The sequence below is a fragment of the Haliotis asinina genome, chromosome 14 (assembly GCF_037392515.1).
Source record: "Haliotis asinina isolate JCU_RB_2024 chromosome 14, JCU_Hal_asi_v2, whole genome shotgun sequence".
NCBI classification, from domain to species: Eukaryota; Metazoa; Mollusca; class Gastropoda; order Lepetellida; family Haliotidae; genus Haliotis; species Haliotis asinina.
Window position 1 is genome coordinate 36,364,152 of NC_090293.1, and position 26,553 is coordinate 36,390,704.

Genomic DNA, 26,553 nt, shown 5'->3' on the forward strand with positions numbered 1-26,553 from the left:
TTTTCGAGAGTTGTTTTCCGGTACACAAACTTCCAACACAGTTGACCAGCTAGAAGACAACAATAACATTTGATAGACCTAAATGTCCAGACGTGATTCGGGAGTTTGATCAAGAAACCTGAATGATTTCGTGTCGCCTTCCCGGGCTCCGAAGTTGCAGTTCATACAAAGAGAGGTAACTCCAAGAGTTGTTTACTAGTTCAAGTCACAATGAGTAAACAAAATGAGTTTATCTCAGTTTGCCTCCGATGGATTTTTTACGAGGCATAAACAAATGGCCGCAGCCTTGTATTTTACGTATCCCCTGGCACGATTCGCGAGGATGTTTCAAAATATTTCGGAATTTTTCAAAACAAATCCTATTTCAAGCAGATTGGCCATGAAGTCCCGCCAACGGCGATGTTCATTAAGAAGGAGAGATAGTTGGTGTTTAAGTGTTAAGTAAACATGGAGACGTGACGACTACAGTGAGGCCCTTTTCTTTCATGTTAGCATTGAGTGTTTACTGATCAGAGAAGTACAACACTCCACAGAGCTTTAGGTGACAGTATTGATTTGAGAGCAAAGATGTAATGGTTTTGTAGCTTGCCAAAACATTTTAGTCCCTCTTTGCCTAGAGACAATTCATTAACTAATTGTTTGGCCCTAATATAATTAAAATATAAATGTTACAAATGGTATTACATTTAACTGCCTAAAGAAAAAGACACTGAAAACATCATCTGACTTTCAAATATTCAAATCTTTTGATTTTCCTAAGGGTGGGATTTAAGTTTGTCATACCGCTAATATTTGTAATTATGAAAAAAAACCTGTTATCATTTCCAAATGTTTTCATGTTTATTTGAATTGATATATGTACAATGCGAAAAGTTGTGTGTTTACTAAAGCCATTAAAGTATTTTTTCTGGAATGTTTTGCGCCCAGTTTCCCGAAGTAATGACTTCGAATACAAGAACTGTACTCCGTGAGTTAAGTGCACATTGATGTGGCGAAATGATGTAAAATTTTAAAGACAATTCAAAAGACAACTTCAATCGTAGAGTACCCATGCCTGAAACTGTCTTGTGCTTCATCTATCCTAGCAAAGGAATCAGTCCAAAACACTAATCGTCTGTAATGATACTGGTTAAAATCTCACTGAAAAAAGTTAAAGAGTTATACCCCTATAACTGTTGGTATCATTAGTCGATCCCTTTTTGTGCAAGGGACGTACAATCCTCAAAGTCCATTGTTCTGGAAAGAGAGACTCGTCAAGCACAACGTTAAAAAGGATTTCAAGGTAGGGGAGGAAGATTTCGGATGAATATTTAAAGAACTCAGGAATCAAGTTATCTTCCCCGACAGGTTTATTACCTTATAGATTTGAAATACTTTCTGAATTTCAAGAATGTCTGAAGTTAACTGGCAAAATGACTTATCGAACCCATTCGATTCATAGGTATCATAAAAACTCTCCTCATTCCCTGTAGAGGTGGAAAATAGTTCCTTGAAATGGGAAAACCAATCCTCGATTGATATATTGTTTTGTAAATGGCACTTAGTGTTCAGCACTTTAAGAGTGGCCCAAAACTGATAAGAATCGTGTATACAATGTTCGAGTTTTTCTTTTCACTTTCTTTTCTCTGCATATGCTGTTATATTTATTTCTACTAATATTATATTATATTCGTGTGAAGCGTTATTATCCTTTTTTTCTCCTAAAATTGTTTAAATAGTTCTGTTTTTAGTAGCTCACATTCACAGTCAAACTGTTGGCTAAACTTCTTGGGAGAGCACACTCTTTTCATGTCACTTGCTGCCGTACTCAAGGCCTCTGACATGTAATTAACACTTTTGTCTATGTTGTGTAGCACTTCGTCGACAGCTTTTCTAATAAAGGAACACAATCGCTGCTCAACAAGATGGACTTAAATTGGTCAGCTTTATCGCTGGTCCAAACAAATTTAAAAGCAATCTTATCACAATGGGGTTACACAGGCTCTTTCTGTACAGATATGCGTAGGCTCACCATGACGGGAAATGTGGCGATTCAGTGCGTGACACTATGTTAAAATTACAGCATACCTAAAACAACTAGATGAACAGATTACGTAATCTACGATGCTTGTACCTTGATTACCAATAAACGTGTAGTCACCAACGTCTGAGTCTGACCCACATCTTCCATTTAGAAAAAGTATATTTAGGACACTACATAAACTTATCAAACATTTTCCAAAGTCGCTTAACACTTTGTCCGATGAAGTACGAACCAAGTTAAAGTGGCCATGCAGGACATCATACACTGAAGAGTTCTCATTATCTAAGTCTTCAAGGTTATCATCTTCAACAAAATCCGGCTCAGTACCCGTCGGTGCATTATAATCTCCACCTAACATAGTATAGACTTCGTCGCAGTGGGAGAGAACATCTAGTAGCTCCTCTTGTAACAATAACACAACGTTACTACAGTCAGGTGATAGCGTTATGATACCAGTTTGACGATTCTGGGTGGATATACACACAGGAGAACATGGACGAAACACTGGTCTCAACGCTTCGTCGATGTAGTGCTGCGCAGTAACACCCCTACCAAGCCCTTGCCCTGTTCTCAACGGCAACGTAAACCAGATGGAGTGAGACGGCGACTTACAGTATTGTCGCTGATGGGCCTGTTGTGTCTTCCTGTGGTGTTACGGACTTTTGTGGTAACTGGTGTGAAGCGAGATCACAAATGAGAGGTCACAATGTAGCTTTTGTCTGCTGATAGCGATCAAGCAGCCTGTAGATGGTGGACTGTTGTGTTCCATAATGTCTGGTGATGCGCTGGATGCTCCAACCCTTTTGCTCGCTGTCCTTCGTCAAAAGTGGCATGCTCACTGTTACATGAAAATGCTAATGTAGACGTTACGCAGTATCCGTTTCTTCGATAGCATCGTAAAAGCAGGAACATCATGCAAAGAATGCAATTCTAACTCACGACCTGTATCTGCAAGAACAAAATGAAAACAATTGTGTGACGTCATGTATACTGCGTCTGTTGTAAACACTTATTCTTTTACCGTGCCAAACACTATTAACGGAATCAATTACATTTCAACACTGTGAATTTACTTCACGGTTGATATTGATGAATTTTGCTTTTCTTTAGGCGGTGAGTATATAAACTTGTTGTCAAAGGTCAGTTAAACAACTAGAATATGACAATTAGAAACTAACGTGGAAAGTTAAAACTAATAGTCCTATTTGGTCAATACAATATTAAAATATCACCAGCAACTGAAGGTACATAGATCACCATACATGGGGGCCATGGAGACCATTAACTACCCGCATGGATCGTAGTTGGAGTTACACCATCCCCATTTGTAAAAACTTTTAGCCAAACTTAAATTAACATGAATACTACGTTTAAGGATCATGGTAAGTTTAAATTGACTGTGGAAGTTATGGAACTTACGTGTCCTCTTAAGAGGACAATAATTATACAGTACTTTAACCCCCTTTGGGATACAGCCACTCCTAGGAGAAGTTACTAATATAATCTTCCTAACATAAAATATGTATCTATTTACAATTCGTTTAGCAAATCTAATTCTTTTAAATATGCAGTAGTAAAATTACATTATTAAAACGACCCTTCATAGTTCGCGATTTATAATAGTTCTGGTGGAATATTCAGTGCAGTCAAGCAACACATGCTTGACCGTGATTCTTTCATCACAAATACGGAGGATCATCACCTTTAAGCAATAAGCAATAAGTATATCCTGTGTGGCCGATGCGACGTCGTCGCATGATGACCTTTTCAAATCGGGACTGATATCCCAAGTAGGTGTAACCAATATAGGGTTTTGTAGTATGTAATTTCTTGATACCTACTTGAGCGTCCCAGGTCCTCTGCGTCAGACCACTGATATAAGATCTATAACTATAGGTTTATAATGTGAGTGTGGAATAAGAAGTTGTGTTACAGATTTGTTGAGTGCTGCCTTAGCAGCCAAATCGGTCATAGTGTTCCCAGAAATGCCAACGAGTCAACGTGGCTGGTGTCGAACTGGTAAGTAGCAAAATCATTTATTATATATTTCAATAATTTCTCTTAAAATGGTTATTTACGTGACAGGTTTTTAATAGCTTGAAGACAAGAAAGAGAGTCAGAAAAGATGATATAATACAAACAAACTGCGCTGCAAGTCTGTTTTCTACATGCACTAGTCTGTTGTGTTTGGGCCTTTGAATAATAAATGGTGCTGTTCTTGTGTTTCAGTATACCTTGTTTTTCGTTGTTTTTGAAAAGATTTCATTTCACTCAGACTCGAATATCGAATCAGTTGCTTCTCTGCATGCTCTGACAAAATATGTCATACTTCCTTACTACTCCATCTTCTGAAAAGAAGTTAGTTATAAAGTTCCGCTGTTGTAGCTGTCTTTGGTGATCCATGATTTTGACGTGAAATTGTGGGAGTAGCTGTTTTCGATGAGTCGTGGCGTATAACTTTTGACATAACGATCCGATTGTGACCATTTATAGCTCATTTCGTAGGAACATCATCTAGCTTTCGACCAGTAGGCCTCGGCGTGGGGCGTTAAAATATTTTATGTGGTGAAATTTATTGAAATTTTACGGAAGCATTTCAGGGCCACGGTAAAACTTTTTTTGGTGTCAATATCTCCTACGTAGGACTTACTATCTCCTACGAAGGACGTCCTATCTCCTACGTAGGACTTATTATTCCTTCTACATAGGACTTATTATCACCTATTTAGGACTTACTATTTCCTACGTAGGACTTATTATCATCTACGTAGGACTTAGTATCTCCTACGTGGGACTTAGTATCTCCTACGTGGGACTTAGTATCTCCTGTCGGAGATGCTCGAAATATGCTAATATACATTAATCTGAAATGGTCAAATTGGTTCCCCAGACACGGAAACCATTAATTTTCCTTTTTGACTGTTTCAGTCACTGTTTTAAAGTTTACAGCCATGCATTTCATCTACGTTTAGAGCCTACAGCTATGTGTTATATTTAACATTGGAATCTACTTTCAAGTGTTTCATTTACTCTAACAGTCTACTGTTTCCTTCACCATTAGACTCTTGTGTTCAACTATACTACGGCTCACTACTGTAAATGTAGCCGCATACTTCAATCAACTGTTTTAAACTAGATTTTGCAAAATATTCGATACTGTTTACACATGGACTGATGTATAATTGATTATTGTCATGCGTTCAACAAATGATTAAACTCTGTGAAAAATGGCAAATTCTTACCAAACCTTTACACCAAAACGCAGTAGTTCACATGCACGATATTTTCACATGTTTTTCAGCAATTTGATGAATCATCCTCGTGCAATTAATCTGCATAAGGTTTGCAGTTGTTTCCCCAAACCTGATGGAGAAATTCATCTTCATTGTAACCATGTATACGTATATACTACAGACAGAAAGAAATTGAATGTAGATGACTTTGACTGTGACAGGGTCCGTTATCGTGTCGTATCTCCCAAATGCAACATCCAATGACAATGGAATTTCGCATAATGCATGCCCAGCACGTGCTACACATGCATACAGAAGTTAACTCCTGTAAATGTACTGGAGAAGTCGCAATCACTAATGCAATAGAGATTGACACTTACTGACAGAAATGCCTCCGAGGCAGTATCTCGGTGAACAAAATGGAGAATTGTGGGGATGATAGAGAGAGAGAGAGAGGGGGGGGGAAAGGGGGGGGGGGAGGGGGGGCATTATTATGTGAAGTTGCCCGGCAGATGGGTAAATCAAAAAGTGTAATTTCAAGCCTGTGGGATAAGTACCGTCAAACGGGTGGGGTTGCAACGAGACCTGGGCGTGGTAGACCAAAATCAACGACACCACGACAGGATCGTCTCATTACGTTAATTGCTCTACGCGATAGGTTTAAATCGGCCCCTGCCATCAATAGAGAATTCCGATCACTCACTGGAAGACGCATTTCAACCTCAACCGTTAAAAACCGACTCTATCAAGCTCGTCTGAAAGCAAGACGGCCTTTTAAGGGTGTCACCCTTTCAGCTCACCATAAGCGCCAAAGATTGGCATGGGCTAGGCAGCATCAGGGACGGGCTATACGCCACTGGCGTTACACCATGTTCTCTGATGAGTCAAGGTTTTGCCTACGATTCACAGATGGCAGAAAACGTTGTTGGCGTCGGAGCGGGGAGCGATATGCCAGAGCAGCAATTCTTGACCATGATCGATATGGAGGTGATAGTGTCATGGTGTGGGGTGGGATTACACATGACAGACGATCAGATTTGGTCATCATTAACGGAGCCATGACTGGTCAGCGATACGTTGACCAAATATTGCGTCCTGTTGTGGCTCCATTGGCTAGAGTTATCGGCCGAAATTTTGTATTCCAAGATGATAATGCCAGACCACATCGGGCCCGAATTGTCTCCGCTTATCTCCGACAAGAAGGTATCCAGACATTGGACTGGCCCTCTAAGTCCCCAGACCTGTCCCCATTTGAACATTGAACATCTCTGGGACGTTCTTGGTCGAAGGGTGTACGCTTGTGACCCAGGACCCGCCAACCTGGCCCAGCTTGGTGCAGCTCTCCAAGAGGAATGGCGGGCAATACCACGGGCAACCATCCGGAAATTGATTAACAGCATGCCATCAAGGTGCCGTGAATGTGTTGCCCAACATGGTGGACCCACCAGATATTGAACTTGACGCCTAAATTTGATTTAGTGGATATTTAAAGCAGTTTCAAATTCGCTATTATTTCATTAGTTCCCTTATTTCATGTCGGCAGTATATAACATATAGTGGGGATTTTAAGTGAGTCTAGACTTTTGATGGGTAGCATACTTGTTGCATATTACTTTCATGTGTTGGGCCGACTGTTGTGCTTTACTGCCTCGCGTTCAGTTTGTCCTATTGTTACGGTTTGCACTTAGTTCACTGTTATATGTTGCACTTCGTTACATTTTTCTGTTATGCGTTGGATATTTCAGAGGTCGTTGCACATTAGTTTTAATCTGTGTGCACAGATGTATCTATCGGTGGCAATCTACGCGTACTTATATCCTTATACTTATAATGACAACTATAACAACTATAATGACAATCTTTTGCCTTTTTTAATTCCGTATTTCTGTACGCCGCATTCAACACTTTTCCACCCGAGTCAAGTCAACTTCTAAACAATTACGCAAACGAGCGAAAACACCTAATCCCACCTAGTCTCATATGAAGACAAGCAAAACTTTCGGAAGACGTTTCATAACGAGATTTTCATACCAGAAACATTCCCCCCTCCTCTGTGTGTGTGTGCTTGCGTGAATGCGTGTATGTATCTGTGAGTGAGTGAGTGAGTGAGTGAGAGAGAGAGAGAGACAGAGAATACCCATAACTGCAATTAGGTCCACGTCACCCAAACGTAACGCATACACAAACACACACACACACACACACACACACACACACACACACACACACACACACACACACACACACACACACACACTCAATAACACTATGTAGTAACACTCCGTGCAAGTACTACGTGGCAAAACTAAGTCCTACGCAGGAGATAGTGACACCAATAGCATTTTTCACCGTGGCCCTAATACGCTTCCGTAGAAATTTCATTGAGGAGTGGATGGTTTAGTCGTTACGTTCCTCTCCTTTTATATGGAACTAAGGTAGGGTCTATACACTTATGTGTCTTTCTAACACCGTTTCTAGGGGATACAAGCACCTGTGCCTGCAAGAAGACCATTGCAGTAGTCGTGCATGGGGAGGAAGTAAGCTCTGTCATACTGGTGCAGCAAATGAATCACTGAGGACGTTACTGATGCTGCCGATGTTTCTTGTATAGAAGATAAGAAGATGCTAATGTTTCCTGACTGTGGCTAACACAGCAACATGGAGTTAGAATCGGACTGGGAATTGGGGATTCTAATCCCGAATCAGAATCAGCAATCCCTGGTTGTTCCTTGCCTATATAAAAACATAAGCAATAAGGTGGTGTTATCCATATTTGAACCATAAATCTGAGTTTTCTTAACATTCGGGGTTTTGCATTTGAATCCCGAAGTTAAATAATTTTTTTTCATATTCGGTATTTTTGCAGATTCAGCACTCGGCATTCACCATTTGTAATTTGAACTCTGAATATGCATTGCTTTTACGCGTTTACATTTAGGGACTTTAACGTTTTACTATTTCTAAATACGAGATTGAGGGTGAATGGAGATTAATGTTGCTTTGAAAAAACTGCATTACATTACTGAAGTGAGTGAGTGCTTGAGTTAAGATTTTTGGTCACTTCTGCAATATTTCAGCCATATGGTGACTGAAAAGAAGTTAAAAGTTCATAACAAATGAAGATAAATTATAAAACCTTCTAAAGATGAACATTAAAATAACCAGTTTAGTTTAATTGCCGACGGTTAAAGGTAGATCAGTAAGAGGCGACTAACGGGATCGGGTGGTCAGGCTCGCTGACTTGGTTGACAAATGTCATCGGTTCCCAATTGCGCAGATCGCAATTACTGATCGATGTTGTTGATCACTGGATTGTCTGGTCCAGACTCGATTATTTACAGACCGTCGCCATATAGCTGTAATATTGCTGAGTGCGGCGTAAAACTAAACTCACTCACTCACTAAAGGTAGATCACCATACTTGGCGTCATGGCGATTACAGTATACATGTATGTGATTCCTTCATGGACAATGAGTGGATTTAAACAATCCCCTAGAGCTACTATACCACAATTAAAATAGCAGTAGGTTTCTATTTACCTTGAACGTCTTGGGACGTACGTACCCTGTCAGGAGGAAAATAATTTTACAATACTTCAAGACCCACTTGCAGGTAAAGTCTTAGTTATTAATCTAAACTACCAATGATAATAAAATATTTATCTATTTACAAACCATTTATAAAAAATATGTAGTAATTCTATTTCTTTTTAAAATGATTTAATCAATGATTAAATGATAATGAAGAATAAAAAGGTCCTTTTCTGGTTTGACATTGAAATATTTATCCCTTGTGATGGACAAATCAATACAGACAAACAGGTCATGTTTGACCATTATTCTTTCATCACAAGAGATACAAAACGGAGGATCCGCACCTGCTGACGGTAATTTGTGAGTATATCTAGTATGGTCAATACGACATCGTCGCATGATAAACTCTCAGGGGTGGCATTCCAAGTAGGTGTAACCGATGGTTGGTTTAATCTCATTGGAAGTGGGACACCCATGTATATGCTCTAATGAAAACTTTTTAATGAGATTATGGGATGAGAGGTGGTGTCAGAGACTTGTTGAGTGCTGCCTAAGCAACAAACTCGTCCATCATGTAAACAGAAATACCAACATGGCCAGTAGCAGGATTGTTATACACTTCTATACTTTTGATTTAAAGTGGATGTTGACAGTAAAAATTTCGATAGCCTGAAGGCAAGAAAGAGAATCTAAAAAACATATGTGTTTTTATTCGGGATGTTTTGTTTTTCATTCAGTATATTTAAGCGTTGTTAATATGGCAATATCGGTGTAGAAATAGAGCCATCACTATCACTAAGTGGCATGTAAGCCAACTCAGTCAGGAAGGCTGTGGGGCGACAACGCGACAATGTCCCTTCTCGGATTCCATAGCTGTGTAATGCAATGAGACCTGCAAACTACGATTGGTACTTGTGGATATTCAGATTTGGGATTTCAAAGCAAAACCCAAATATCAAGAAAACTCAGATTTGAGGTTCAAAAATTCAAAACTTTAGTTTGATTGTTAAACGTTTTTAAGTGACCCAGGTACACAAGGATCACCTAGAACATTATGAGTGTTGACATTGTTTCAGATTCAACTTCTTGTTGCTGGCTGTCACTTGTTTCACGCAGAGTGAGGTGTCAATAGAAACTTGCAGATTTTTCATACAAGATGGGAGGGGAATGTCAGATCATCATGGCCTCTAGGTGACAGTTTACTTCGGAAGATGAGATGGCATTACTGATTGATTTTGTGTACAGGATAAATAAAATGGGGCCAAATACAGAACCTTGGGGAACAGATGTTTTACGTCTGAGTTGGAACCATTGATAGAAACGTATCGGAAACGATCGGTGAGGTAGGACCGAAACCAGGGCTGCTACGTCAAAACCACAGTAACGTTGTAGGCGTGTGTTTAAAGGGTCATAGTCAGTGGTGTCGACTGCTGAGGATAGATCGAGAAGTACCAGCATTGCCAAGTCACCATTATCCATGGTTACAAGTAGATCGTTGACGGTTCAGGTAGATTCAGTACTGTGTGCTGCTATATAAGCCGACTGGAACTTGCCGTACTGGCTGTCTGCATTGAGACAGTCCAATGCTTGTTCTCTATATCTACTTCCATGTATGTTATGGTTGTCCTCTATTTTTGTTCCCGTGCGTGGTATGCTTGTCCTTATTGTCTAGTTTCTTGTGTTATACTTGTTATTCTTTTCGTGTGTTATAGTTCCTTGTGTTATTGCTTGTTCTCTGTGTCAAGTTCAGTGTGTATTATGCCTATCCTCGATGTCACGTTCCGTTTGTGTTGTGCTTGCCCTCTATGTCTAGCCCCGTGTGTGTTACCCTAGTTCTTACTGCCTAGTTCCGTGTGTGTTATGTCTGTCCATTATGTCAAGTCCTGCGTCTGTTATGCTTGTCCTCTGTGTCTAGTGCTATGTGGGCAATATTTGTCGTCTTTGTTGAGAACCGTGTGCTATGCTGGTCCGCTATGTCTAGTTCTGTGCATGTTATGTTTTTTTCTCTATGTATAGTTAGTTCTGTGTGCCTTGTGTTCCGATACCAGTGATCCTCTGCCTGGTGACGTCTATGTCAGTGTTGGCTGAATACCGAGCAAATATCATCATCCTTGGAGCTCCATATCCACTTATACCGATGTTCCCACCATCTGTCATATGCTGATTCCCTTGCCCGACGAGTCGGTATGTCCAGCTGTACACAGGTTACAGACCTACAGGGCTCAGCGACCAACCTATGCAATATTACACTCTTCATTACATGCAGCTTACACGGAGCTGCGCATTACAATCCAGCACTACGTTTATCTTTATCGGACTGTACTTTTAGCTTTTGTGTTCTGACCAAGCACTTTGACCAACGTTCGTCATGGCGTCAGGAACAACGGAGTAAGTATCAACGATTGCATTCACATCATTTCAGAGCTGTTCCAACCAGAGGCACCAACTGATGAGTGATTGTACCGTGACTTCCTAATACTAATTATGAACATTGGCATTCACCACCGGCTACGACGTTTCAGTTGTAACGATAGTTGTTACTGTGCTTTTCCATCGTTGACATTCCTCGGAAATACATGTTTGTTAAGAACTGCATTTGACGACAATGGTTTCTGATAATCAGAAATATCAGTGTTTATACTCACTGTTTCTACACATGGTTTACGGTATAACACACAGTACGTATGAAGGATCTTTTTAACAATATTAATCCTCATTTAATTATTGCATTTTTAAAGGAATTAGATTTGTTAACTGAATTGTAAATAGATACATATTTTATGATTGGAAGATTAAATTAGTAACTCAAATCGTTAGTGGCTGTACTTTCAAAGGGGGTTGAAGTACTGTAAAACGATTGTCCTCCTGAGAGAGAGAGAGATATCCCTGTTACACAACCTATTAATAGACATCCCTGTCACACAACCCAGCAATAGATACCCTTGTCACACCACCATTGTCGTGAAACATTTGAAGTAAATTTAAGTTTTCCAGGTTTTCAATCGTAGAATAAGTGTTCTTTTAGTTTATGGCTAGATTTGTCTAAAGTGCTATCAGCTGAAAGGATGATGTAAATCAAACTAGGGTCCATGCAGGAAGCAAATGTACTGTAAATCCCCATGGTCCTTAGTATGGTGATCTACCTTCAGTTGTTGGTAACCTATAGCTCATTAATTTAATTAATTATTATTACTTCAATTGTATTTTTATCATTAATCGTTCTCGTCACGATATGGCTGCAATATTGCCGATGTGACGTTAATTTTAACTCACTCACTCACACAGTACAGCGAACAACTTCATGCTTCCAACAGTTTAATAAACTACAATATGTACACGCATGAAGATACCTAGCGTAACTGCACGTTAGGGAACTACATACAATAGTAACGGGTGAGAAAGGATTTCCTCACCTGGAGGGTAACGTTAATCTACAACAGTTGTGCGAATAAGGAGACTAATCAGGCAAACGTGGTGAAGGGGCAAGCATGGTAGCATCACGTGAGTAACTGTCTACCCAGTCTAACAGACAGGTGAAAGTGAATACCGGGAGCATCACCAAAATTTCAGTCTTCATACGTGAATTTGGGTGAAATGACAATGTGTTATTATCTGCCGAAGACTGTACTGCCTGAAGGACGGTCTGACTTTCCTTGCCAAGTCCCACAATACTTGATGTGCTTATCTCCAACAATTATGAAACTCATCTGAAACATGTAGAAAAGCAGCAGGGTGGAATCGAGCTGTTTCCGGTGATCTGGAGACACGTCTGAGAGGGCTGTATTCCCGAGAGTATGGCACCGACTGCAGTATCGAGATGCACTTTGCCCTTACTGCGCTGTTACTGACCCATGTTCAGGGCTCCGGCGCCAGCACCGAATCCAAAACCCTTAGGTCCATGGCGCTTTCCGTAGCATCCTGAAAAATGATGTCATGATTAATATACCTTTGAAAAGAATCTGTCCCTACTTACGACACAAGGGCTCAGATTCATGAATCACATTGACGAAATAGATATACATCCAATCTGATATATACAAACCATACTACAACCAATATTCTCCAGAAATCATGCCACTATTTCTAGGTTGTGTGCCACGGATATCTGTTGCTGGGTGATGTGACAGAGATATCTATTGCTAGGTTGTGTGCCACGGATATCTGTTGCTAGGTGATGTGACAGAGATATCTATTGCTAGGTAGTGTGCCACGGATATCTGTTGCTAGGTGATGTGACAGAGATATCTATTGCTAGGTTGTGTGCCAGGGATATCTGTTGCTAGGTGATGTGACAGAGATATCTATTGCTAGGTTGTGTGCCACGGATATCTGTTGCTAGGTGATGTGACAGAGATATCTATTGCTTGGTTGTGTGCCACGGATATCTGTTGCTAGGTGATGTGACAGAGATATCTATTGCTAGGTTGTGTGCCACGGATATCTGTTGCTAGGTGATGTGACAGAGATATCTATTGCTAGGTAGTGTGCCACGGATATCTGTTGCTAGGTGATGTGACAGAGATATCTATTACTAGGTAGTGTGCCACGGATATCTGTTGCTAGGTGATGTGACAGAGATATCTATTGCTAGGTAGTGTGCCACGGATATCTGTTGCTAGGTGATGTGACAGAGATATCTATTGCTAGGTAGTGTGCCACGGATATCTGTTGCTAGGTGATGTGACAGAGATATCTATTACTAGGTAGTGTGCCACGGATATCTGTTGCTAGGTGATGTGACAGAGATATCTATTGCTAGGTTGTGTGCCACGGATATCTGTTGCTAGGTGATGTGACAGAGATATCTATTGCTAGGTAGTGTGCCACGGATATCTGTTGCTAGGTGATGTGACCGACATATCTATTGCTAGGTAGTGTGCCACGGATATCTGTTGCTAGGTGATGTGACAGAGATATCTATTACTAGGTAGTGTGCCACGGATATCTGTTGCTAGGTGATGTGACAGAGATATCTATTGCTAGGTAGTGTGCCACGGATATCTGTTGCTAGGTGATGTGACAGAGATATCTATTACTAGGTTGTGTGACAGGGATATCTATTGCTGGGTTTTGAGACTGGGATATTTTTGCTGGGTTGTGTGACAGGAATACCCATTGCTGGATTGTGCAGAATAGCAGAATGCACGACAGCAAAGATCAACCGAAATGACCGAGTACCAGACGAACATGCTCTTCATATTCTATATTCAACATTATTTATGAGCAAGTCTTACAAAGGTTTGCATTCTTATTAGAAACAATATTTATGCATTAGTTGTTTGGAAATTACCATTCTCTTACGTTACCCCCAGTTTCCTTAATACAATGCTGTATATCAGTCTGCAATAACATGTTACCTAGGAAAAGTACGTCTTCAGTTATGTTGTAAGAACTGATGGCCAAGAAAAAATGGCTCTTGCAAACCCAGTAACGTTATTACGAATATAAACAACACATTAATTTCTAATGAAAACGCCTAACTATTCCTATGATGCACTGCACAGTACTGAAGACGAAGTCGGGAAAACATTTTGCATTAGGCTAATGTATACTGGGCAGTGTTAATTGTGAATTACCTTTACAGAAGAGGTCCATCTCGTGCATGGCCATAGTAGTGGAGTCCACGGCCTTTTTGCAGTCCTGGCATCGGAAGCAGGATTTGTGCCACGGCTGGTATGCAACAGATTGCAACGGTATTTACATTTGGGATATTAGTAGATAAGCTTTTACCAAACACGGACATACATATATAGGATGATAGCACGGGAAATATGAATACCCTGTAAAGAAAGGTTGCTGGCAAGTTCACCGCGTGTATACGTGACCTTCAGAAACGTCCTGGACATCACAACATGACACTTCACACAGGAAACATTTCAAAATGTCTTCATGAGCATGTCCGCATGTCCGCATGAGTATTATCCCGTGCACTGAGTATTTGTAGGCAGGACTTGAAGCAAGTCCAGTTAGTATCGAAATGTCCGAGTATATTCGGGGATTAAGCTTTAGTCTGTGGAAGAAGCGGTAGATGAGTCGGTTAGCTAGCGGCTGACTGTTTGTGTTGGCGATTAGGGACCTACCTGAGAGTGTGGTTTCATATCCCGGATGATACTCAGCCTAACAAAAGTACTAGAATCTGCAGTTTACTAGGAAAGTGTAATCCCAAGTGTAACAAAGATTACATTTCAAGAAATCGAAATGGGTGGTTTTGATGCTTATTTTCATGATATTGATCACATTTTCAATTACAAATTTTAAACAACTATGAGCAAGTCTTCTGGAAATTGACATTTGGCGATTGACACGGTTTCCTGTTCCTCCTGACATTAAACGTTTGTTGTGGTTAGACCACTCTGGTTCACACTTTATAGCTTTCTCAACTGTTGTGAAGAAAGAGAAGTCTTGTATTACAATATCAGTGATTAATTAATAGCATATCAGGTTTACGTGAGGTGCCATATGTGTAGTATGAAGGGACATGTCTTGTCTCTAGCGGCTCCCCCCGATCCCGTTACTATATGGACTGGCTGGACTAATACCAATGTGACGTAAAGCCCAACTCAACTCAACTCTCGCGCTGTCGGTCATAGTCACGGGTGTTTGAGAGAATGTGAAGAGAGCGAGAGAACAGACTACATGACTAAGAATGCTGATACCGCATTCCATCAGGGCCATGTGAGTAGAGTCATTAGAGGGTGAATGGATTCCCTGTTACCCTGCCAACATGTGAGTGGAGTCATTATAGGGTGAATGGATTCCCTGTTACCCTGCCAACATGTGAGTGGAGTCATTATAGGGTGAATGGATTCCCTGTTACCCTGCCAACATGTGAGTGGAGTCATTATAGGGTGAATGGATTTCCCTGTTACCCTGCCAACATGTGAGTGGAGTCATTATAGGGTGAATAGATTCCCTGTTACCCTGCCAACATGTGAGTGGAGTCATTATAGGGTGAATGGATTTCCCTGTTACCCTGCCAACATGCGAGAGGAGTCATTAGAGGGTGAATGGATTCCCTGTTACCCTGCCAACATATGAGTGGAGTCATTATAGGGTGAATGGATTCCCTGTTACCCTGCCAACATGTGAGTGGAGTCATTAGAGGGTGAATGGATTCCCTGTTACCCTGCCAACATGTGAGTGGAGTCATTAGAGGGTGAATGGATTCCCTGTTACCCTTCCAACATGTGAGTGGAGTCATTATAGGGTGAATGGATTCCATGTTACCCTGCCAACATGTGAGTGGAGTCATTAGAGGGTGAATGGATTCCCTGTTACCCTGCCAACATGCGAGTAGAGTCATTAGAGGGTGAATGGATTCCCTGTTACCCTGCCAACATGTGAGTAGAGTCATTATAGGGTGAATGGATTTCCCTGTTACCCTGCCAACATGCGAGAGGAGTCATTAAAGGGTGAATGGATTCCCTGTTACCCTGCCAACATGCGAGAGGAGTCATTAGAGGGTGAATGGATTCCCTGTTACCCTGCCAACATGCGAGAGGAGTCATTAGAGGGTGAATGGATTCCCTGTTACCCTGCCAACATGCGAGAGGAGTCATTAGAGGGTGAATGGATTCCCTGTTACCCTGCCAACATGTGAGTGGAGTCATTAAAGAGTGAATGGATTTCCCTGTTACCCTGCCAACATGCGAGAGGAGTCATTAGAGGGTGAATGGATTTCCCTGTTACCCTGCCAACATGCGAGTGGAGTCATTAAAGGGTGAATGGATTTCCCTCGATATTGGAACCCTGCAAATGCAGTTGGGACACATTATCTGTGGTATGAGGAGAGAGGAAGAACTGGTTACCATTGCGGGAGGCTTGACAAATAGGAAAGAATACTAGTTGGTGCACGAGAGTCTGCTTGTTTATGTACACAGAGATACTCTCCTCTTGTTGTGTCTGTCTGATATGACAAGTAAAGGATGTATGCGTGAGGTACTAAAATTGTGGAGCCACTACACAATGGAGCAGGTGCCATGTAGTGGGTAGCGCCTCCTGTTGGGTAGCACAAGTCAGCCTGTGATGATCAATCGTTGTTTGAGGACGCGAACAGCATACCCACACAGGCACAGGGTATGTTGACCTGGTAATTGACACAATACATTAATTCCTCTTCATGCAACATTTTTCTATCGCGAAAATGCGTTTGGGCTAATAAGAGCGATTGCAAATTGCTTGACAAGGATATAAACGCTCGAGATTCATCCATCATTCATGAAGTACAACACAAGCATATTTTGTGTTTAAAGAGCTCCATAACTCACGTGGTGTGTGCATTGCTTTTTAAATTGTTGTTTCTATTGATGGCCTTAGATGAAAGACTTAGAACCTTTGGTACTATCCACAGGTAAAACCTAAACGATATGAAAACCTATGGAACGTTGAGACTTCATGGACAAAAACCGTTGGCGTTTGGCAGTAACACAGACACGTTCTTCCAAGGAGATAAATACATCGGTAATTTCCATTCATCATACGTGGTTCAGTGTTATGAACATTGGACATGAAGAATTACTACCAGGAATTACCAAATGAGTTCGGCATTCCCAGAAAAGAGAAACTGTTAATCGCTTGTTAACGGGGTACATTGAAAATATCAGAAGAGCGCTCAGCCAATCAGTAAGCGACATTTTATGTGTGAGGTAAGATAAATGATATGATCAGCAATATTCTAAGTACTTCCCAGTCCTATGACTGACAGTTTTGTATTTCATGTTCTGTTTGTAGTGCTCTTCATGACAAAAGAGGAAATAAAGTATAACTATTTATCTGTGCATGGATATTTTTGTTGACGGTTGTTGAAAGTACACATCTGTATATGTAGTTTGCAAAAATGAGGGTATGTACACGATGGTGTCGAGAAGGAATTATAAGAACGTGTCATATAATTTTTGTTGTACTGGAGCTTTCGTACTAAAGATGGATCAGTAATCAGAAAGAAATAGGCAATTTCCCTATTTTATTTACGGATCAGCATTGTTATTATGTGTCGTGTAGAGTCTTTTTGGAAACAGGAATGGGCTTCCCGCCTTTCGCTTGGATTATAATGTGTTAGTGATTTATGTCTGTCGAATTAGTGAATGAGTTTAGTTTTTACGCCGCACTCAGCAATATTCTAGGTATAAGGCGGCGGTCTACAAAGAACCAAGTCTGGAGATTCCAGAGATCAACATCATGAGCATCGATTAACGCAGTTAGAATACGATGACATGTGGCAACCAAATCAGCGACCCTGACCACCCAATCCCATTATTCGCCTCTTACGAAAATCATTACAGACGATTAATTCTAACCAGAATTTTATATGTCAAATTATATCACGTCTATTGATCTACAAATAAAATGACATTTATGAGATGTAACTGATAACTGGTACGCGACCATGATTTGCGTTTGCTGTTCCTGTTAGCATGTAGAACGACAGTGCTAATGCGAATGGTTTGTCAAGAGTACTTACGATGTTGACACCGATGGCTCTCTCGGCATCGTAAACAGATTTGCCACAACGTGGGCATTTGGGACCTGTGCCGACGCTCCCAACAACTGCTTGTGTTGGTTTATTGCTGAAATAATCAACATATATACTACTGGAGACAACGACGTTGAGTGCTAGATGCATAACAGAGATAGTATGGTGTGTTACGCAGCCACGTTATTGGTACAAAATCATGGTATACATGCAGATAGCTGTTCAAAATTCTTGTTTCAGACCTATTACATATGTTAAAATAATACACCGATACACTTGAGACTTAGTTGGAACAGGTGATCTACATTGGCGTTACCTCATTTCGCCCGTTTTTACACCAAACTGGGCACCCGTCTCTGTGCTGAGGGCGCCTGCGCCACCGCCGAAACCGTATCCCTTGGGTCCAAACTGCTTGCCGTGGCATGTCTTACAATAGAGGTGGGCCTCGTGGCAGTTCGCATTTGTGCTATCAAGGGCCTTGTTGCAAGTATCTAGAAACGCAGTTGTCAAGTCAAATACCATACACTATAACTTTATTGCTATGGATACAAGCAGCTTATGGCTCCTGATGTTGAGCACCCCACAGGATGTTTCAGGATGTTTTCTGTTTCACACACACACACACACACACACACACACACACACACACACACACACACACACACACACACACACACACACACACACACACACACACACACATATATATATATATATATATATGGCATGTCCAAACGTTTTGATGTTACTTAAACAAATTATTTTTTTCAACGTTTCCAAATGTATTTAAGTAATATTTGATGAGTTAATGATTAAGCTGTTAAGCGGTATGAATTCTATGACTGGTGTTGTGAGGTTCCCTACCGCATTTGAAGCACACTTTATGCCATTTGAAACCCCCGGCAAGTCTTTCCTCTGCCGCATATACAGACTTGGAGCAATTCGGACACTTGGGCATTTCCTTGGGTATGAAAGGCATGGTTGATTTTTAGCTCTGAAATGAAGAAAAGTACTACTTTTGGAGACTACATTAAAAACATATGTATGCCTCGCCTAAACTCGAGGTACAGTGAGTGAGTTTAGTTTTACGCCGCACTCAGCAATATTCTATCTATATGGTGGCGGTCTGTAAATAATCGAGTCTAGATCAGACAATCCAGTGACCAACAGCATGAGCATTGATTTGCGCAATTGGGAACCGATGACGTGTCAACCAAGTCAGGGAGCATTGACCACCCAATCCCGTTAGTCGCTTCTTACGACAAGCATAGTCGCCTTTTATGGCAAAAATGGGTTGCTGAAGGCCTATTCTACCCCGGGACCCTCACGGGTGCTCGAGATACAGAGTTACACATAATGTAGCCTTATTTATTCTCGCCCAGACATTTCAATTCAATTCTCTTGATATAAAAACCTGAAGTGTGCTTCTCACTATATATTAGGTCATCTCTTGTTTTCCCGGAATAACCGTATTTGAGGTTTTTGTTTTGGAGGGACAGCCTTTACATTTCGCTAGAAAGACCTCTTCTCAGGTTTTACTTTTCGTTAGTAAGATCGCTTCCCAGGTTTTACCTTTCCTAACTTTATATGAACATCAACATTCAAATGATACAGGAGTGTTTGAAATCAATTGAAATATATCCTTCAAGATTTAACTGACAATACAAATGTTTTTCAGAGGCGGGTTTGAAACCGCAGATCTCACAGCCATAAGCAGACTCTCTTCCTCACAGCCACCGGGCCGACGAAATCATCTAATTAGAGTTACTGTCATTAAATTGATTTTACGAGCGCTTCAGTTTGTATGTAGCTTCATTAAATGGCCATCTACACTGTAATCACCCACCATTGACGGTATATATGTTGGAGAAAACATTTCTCCTCGGTTTTGGTTGACAATGTGAAACCATCGGGGTCGGGAAATTCCTTGGGGCATATGATCGTGCTGTGTCTCTCTAGTTGGTGTCCAGTGCATGAACAACACAATTCCGTCTGAGAGCCCACAACTGCTTATTCAGCGCTACACGCACGGGCGTAGGCTCAAACTTCTCGACAGCATACCCCGGCTTAATCTGCAGGGGCCTGCACACGCTTCTATAACCAGGGTTGGTCATTCTTGGCCCTTTGTTCTTTGGCCTTCCCCTTTGCTCCTGGTCAGTAATGGGTCATCCTTAATGATCCTTATTAGGCCCCTAATTAACCTAACTGGATTTGTGAAGAAACTGGCCAAATGTGTTTTGATCGACGTTGTCTTAAACTTAATTGCTTTGGTTCATTACCGAGATGGGTAATGACTGTAATGACTTGGACCATTGTTCTGCTGGTCAGGGGTTATTGTTTGATCCCCTGTCCAGTACTATATATAGCGGCCAGCACGTGCAGATTAGTGAGGGGTGGACTGGCGATCTATTAGCAATAGTAACTGCAAAGGATATTGCTCAGAAGCAACGGTATCTCACTGACCATTGCGAATGTTTAAGTACCCAAATTGCTTAATAAGTGGGAGCCAGCTGGACTCCTGATATCGCTCGCATATTTCAATGCGTGACATGCAAGTGGGGGTGGGGGATGGGGCGGGGGATGGGGCAGCTGGTGTCCCGATATAAAGCCTTGGATACAAGTGAACCAGCAACACCAACCCCAACCAACCCCCTACACCAACCCCCACCCACCTCCAACACCAACCTCACCTACCCCGAACACCAAATGCAACTTCCACCAACCCCCAACTCCAACACCGAGCTGCAACACCAACCTCACCTACCCTTTCCTTAACTTTAATTACAATAAGTACAGCTAAATACTGTATAGACTCCTTATTACATGTGGAGGAATCATCCCTCTTCTTGTCGTCTTGTCGCCAGCTGTCGAACTTCACCAACACCATACAAACACCAACCCCACACACCCAACACCAACCTCACCTAACCCAAACACCAACCCCACCCAACTCCAAAATCAACCTCACCAACTCCCAAAGCCAACACACCTACCACCAACACAACATCACATACTCCCAACATCAACCCCAACTACCCCTATAACCACCCCCCACCTACCCCCAACACCAACACCTCCTACCACTAACACCAGCCCCCACCTACCCCAAACACCAACCCCTCCTACCAATAACACCAGCCTCCACCTATCCCAAACACCAGCTCCCACCTACCCCCAACACCGACCCCTCAACATCAACTCCCATCTACCACTAACACCAACCCCCACCTACCACTAACACCCCCAAATACCCCCAACACCAACCCCTGAACACCAACTCCCACCTCCTACTAACCCCGCTTACCACAACACAACATGTCATGTGTTCAGTTTATGTATCTGAGACATCACACGGATTGTTTTGCTTGAAGATGCAGTAGTACAGGAATCATGTCTGTAACTGTGAAATATAGGGTGTATTAAGATGCCACTGTCCAGCCTTGTGGAAGAGACCCCTCCGCTGTCCGCCGGGGTCGTTAGCGAATCGAACTTCCGTAAATTTTACCACCTAAGGCAAAAGACTGGAGGTCTGCCAAGCCATCATGTAGACGAGCCAGAAATAGATTGTTCTTACTTGTATACAATATCACAGCTGATATTTTCCATCGGCGATCTCTCCCATGAGCCACAAACGCGATAGAAACTAAATGTTTTATTCTATGAACAAGGATATTAGCATTCAGTGTGTGCAGTCCTAATGACAGGTGATACGATTTCTTCATACTTGCATTCACAAAATTAATGTTAAAAGTCACGTGCAACCAAAGCATCAAACATACTTAAAATACATTTATCACTTATTCATGATGTATAATATACATTGCTGCTTGTAAAAAAATAAATAAATAATTTTATAAGCGTACAATCGCAAATGTGCAATATTTCGTACTTGGGCTTACTATCCCTCGAAACGAAGCCCTCGGGAGACCGAACCCAGTCATAGCGGGTGGGTGTCCACGTAAGTGTAACGACGGCTACAAATTGGCAGGTTCATTTGCTGATACGCTGAGGACTCATTGTGTGCACAGGGAGATGATCTGTCTGATGGGCATTTTAGAAGTATGGTGAGTCACAAGAAAGTAAGATTCTCTATGGATAACAACTTCTTTTATTGTACTTGATACGTCGTTTCAGTATGGATTCATATACCATTGCCAAACAAAATCATATACACTAGGAGACGTTGTTATCCATAAAGAATGTATATAGAGATGCTGAACTTTGTAAATACATGTTCTCTGAATTTGCGTTCCATCCAATCAAAAATCATCTCAGTAGAGATGGTGAACTACTGCGTAGCTGAAAACTATCATTCGTCTAAGTACAAAGCACGATTTGAAACTGACAAGAGCTTGCACCAGTTTCCGTCAGATCCAGTCAACCGAGAGAAATGGATGTAGTTTGTTTGAAACCCACAGAGATAAAAACATGTCATGTGTACAAGTATCACACCTGCCTATTACATAAGGACTCGGGTGCAAGAGTCATAAATCAGTTTGAATAACGTATAACTTAATAAGTGTTCAAATTGCATATGGTCACTGATTGAAGTTGTGTATGGCATATATTGTCTTTAGCAGACAGGCAGGCAGACATATAGGTGTCAATAAACCAGACATGGAGCTTTCTCTGTGACAGAGGCTGCTTACCACAACCAACAAGTATTTTTTATGTAACGAATAGATTATCTACTTGTTTGTGTACACAACCAAGATTAGACTACTGCTCACGACCTCATACTCTGGGCAGGCATACTGTTTCAAGCTCCGCGAGCCTATTCACTGCGCATGCGTTATGGGCGCAGCGCAGCACAGCACAGCTTTTGAAACCACTTCTCCCCCGAGCGCCGGCGAAAATTTAGTGAATAGTTTAAACTCCGATTTCGCGGGCTTTTTTCATCGCGTTTTTTCAACTTTATAGGTTGAATCGGCATTTTTGATGATTTGTTTCGGTAAGTGCAGAATCTGCAAAGTTGTGTTTTACGTTGCATGTGACCTTTAACTTTATTGATCTGAGAATTCAGAACTGCTAATAGTTAAAAGACATGTCTGAGCATATGTGTCTGTTTCAAAATATTCTCATACACTGACTTAGACTGATTTCTTTATTCGAAAAACATCTTGCCATTACTTCTGTCGAGCACGGCATACTGCTTGTAATGTGTGTCATGTAATAGAATGCTATACATGTATGCATTATCGAATAACACAGTTATATATTACCTTCTGGGGCAAAATACATTTGTGTCACTTGGCCTGTATACTGATGCATGTACATGCTCAGGCACGGTATGTTTTAGACTTGCACAAGTCTCCCAGGCAATAATAAATAATCTGAACTATATAATTAAGAATAATAATTACGAACTGGCACTCTTAGAATGTACTGTCCGTTTATCCTGGCTGGCCTCTTTAAAGGATAGAATTACGGTGGGCAGACAATAAGCTCACTGGGAAAAAAACATCGGGGAAACAAACCCTGGGCTAAACGCCCCCCATGATAAAAAAACCTTGCAAATTTGGCTGTGGTAGTAGTCAAGTCGTTTTTAAAAGCTTTGAATACAATTGAACGAAATCAGCACAAGGATGTGATTTTCTTTTGATATGCGTACTGGGGGTTGAAAAGAAGGGTCCCCTGACACATGTGGAAAATTATTCAACATTAATGCCTCATGCATTTTGTGTGAATCTTTTTTTGCCATGCTTGTTGTTTCCTGTATATTCGGGAGGATGGAAAGGGCACTGACGACGCCCCGTCTTGAGATATCAAATGGACTGAAACAACTAACGTGTGAACAAAGGGCACTGTGGGTAGTTCACTCTCCGTTGTTTGTTACAGTGTTGCTGCCGTGCACACCGGTGTGTGTCCTAGACACCCAATAGCAAATGTTGCTGTTGTTGTTGTTGTTGTTGTTGTTGTTGTTGAGAAATACACGGGGATGAGTGCATGTACAATGAAAAACCTCTGTCGTAATCGGTCAGACAAACCGTCATCGAAAGAATCTCACACTGATTGCGATTAGGTACATACACACATACTTCACAGACCTTGATATGTAACAAGTGCATCATATCAGCGAGAAAACAAGTGTATTTATACACACGTCTATAAACACGTCAAACTACCAGTTTCACAGCCAGAGTGTGAGCTAGGGCAAGCTGATTTTGGCATAGCCAGGTGTTTCTCTCGAGCCTGAAATAGACAAGGTATATGTCTTTCTGTCTCGCGTTGCACTTGATATAACCCATTCCTGTACAGCTTGCCGCAATGCCAGCAGTAACGCAACCTGCTGAGTACATTTCCAGACAGGACGGTCAAGCTGGACTTCCTGTGCGAGTCAGTTCCTGGTTTTGACACACAGTTTGTTTACCTTTCCTTGGATAGGTTTACAGGCTCTTGCCTTTAAGTGAATACTATTATGAATTCATTGACAGGAAGTTCTTGTCGTCTTGTGTGTGGATACCTCACATGTCCACCTATGGGACTGCATGGAAAGTACAAAACACAATGACACTTCTTCGTCACGAAATATGCCTAATACTATATTTATAATGTGGCCTTTCTCCTCAATTTTATATTCCAAAAACGCTTGAGGGAATACCGTGCATATGTGCATATAGTACTGCAGTATTGGAACGCCAGTGGAGTGACTTTATCAAAGTGACTTATAGCTAACATATAACGAGTTACAAAAGTGCCTATCACTATCCACTAAGATCTCACTAAATACTTTGACTAATTATTGTAAACAAGGTTCTGGGCATAAATACAAAACAGACCATTTAAGGTGCCTTACCTTATTACCCTTCCGTGAAACTAATAGGAAACCTGATTTCAGATGTCAACTGCACCAAACCTTTGCCGAATAGTGTTGAAAATTCGCCTATGTACGTATTTTGCACACGATACAAACTTAACTAAGTGTATTCTTGTAGTTTTGCACACCTCTCTTTAAGTTCTCTGCCACCGGCAGACATATAGGGACGGAATGGTCATTTTGCACACGACCCATACATTAGCTGAATATCTCATAGTACGCTTTCTCAAACACTTACATGTGCGATAGAAATCTTACTCAGCAGGTTTGGTATGCAGGTTCTTGGGGTGATTATATTATGAAATATATTGCAAGTATGTTTGACCTACCCCCACCTGTGGTGAGTTCCGTCAAGCACTATCAATGCTTTTATAAATTTTGCGTACGTTGGTTGTAATAATTTATGTTTCAATTAACTCCACATGTACACACAAATATAAAGGTAAAGGTCTAAGGACCTCAAATATGTATCGACACATCGGTCCTCTTTGATTTACTGCGGTTTATATGATAACTCCTGCTGAGCACGTAAACCACTTTGAGAATGTTTTAAAGGTTTTAAATGGATCCCTTGACGTACATGATAATGTTGTTTACCTGAAGGATTAATTTATTTACAGCTTTCACGATATCACTTGATTGCTCACTTACACGTCCTACTAAAGGAACTGGTAATTATAATGTATGTTCGGTTAGACGTGTGCTGGACGTTTTGTCTGTATTATAGCTGCGTTAAATCGGAACACTTTGACATTCATGCTTTTCTTACACATTACCGTGTCCCAGACCCTTCCCACGAGCTGAAAGCGGCCTAGGTCGACAGCACTGAGATGATGGTAGCGCAGTGGCTCGTAATCAGCCGGCATGGAAATTTTGCACCCGGCACCAGACTGCTTTATATGGAAAACGTAATCTGATCACCCGGAAGTGAGGAAGGTTGTTCATAAGTGACTCCGTGGCAAGGATATCTCAACTGTCCTTGCTGGCTGAGTGTTATAGAGGAAGCACCTTCTAGAAGTAGTTAGTATAGCCGTATGATTGCTGCAGATGTACAATCTGACTGTTGATCAGTGTTATATATTTTAATTGTTTATATCATCTTCCATGTACATAACAACTTGCCGCAGGTAGTGACGTGGGTGTGTTTTCATACATCTGTACTATGTAGCATTGGTGAGATTCATTACGCGTGTATTTGCACACGACTCTTTACAAGGGTGTAAAGTGTAATATAATCTCGATCAGTAGTTCCGAAGTGTGTACATCAACATTTTGTATCTTTGTCTGTGGACATGTCCTCACCTCAGAAAGTCGTGTTTCTGGTATTACCTGATTTGAAATATATTGGATGTTGTCTGTCCGTTAACTGCGTGTGCGTGCTCTCTTACTCATGCACTCACTCACTCACTCACTCAAACTTTTACCTACCCTCCCACTTCTTCTGTGTTCAAAATGCCAATAGTTCGGAATACGT

The 26,553-nt window shown here is 41.3% G+C and overlaps 1 protein-coding gene across 1 annotated transcript; it reads right to left on the bottom strand.

Annotated features, from left to right (window-relative positions):
• Window positions 1–12,088: 12,088 nt before the first annotated feature.
• LOC137261746 (muscle LIM protein Mlp84B-like) lies at window positions 12,089–25,181 on the bottom strand. The gene is made up of 6 exons (XM_067799532.1): window positions 25,059–25,181; window positions 19,127–19,256; window positions 18,579–18,753; window positions 18,251–18,356; window positions 14,367–14,460; window positions 12,089–12,708 (listed from the first exon to the last, which is right to left on the bottom strand). Exons 2-6 carry the CDS (start codon window positions 19,239–19,241, stop codon window positions 12,632–12,634), a joined length of 567 nt encoding a protein of 188 aa, XP_067655633.1. The 5' UTR covers window positions 19,242–19,256; window positions 25,059–25,181; the 3' UTR covers window positions 12,089–12,631.
• Window positions 25,182–26,553: the final 1,372 nt, after the last annotated feature.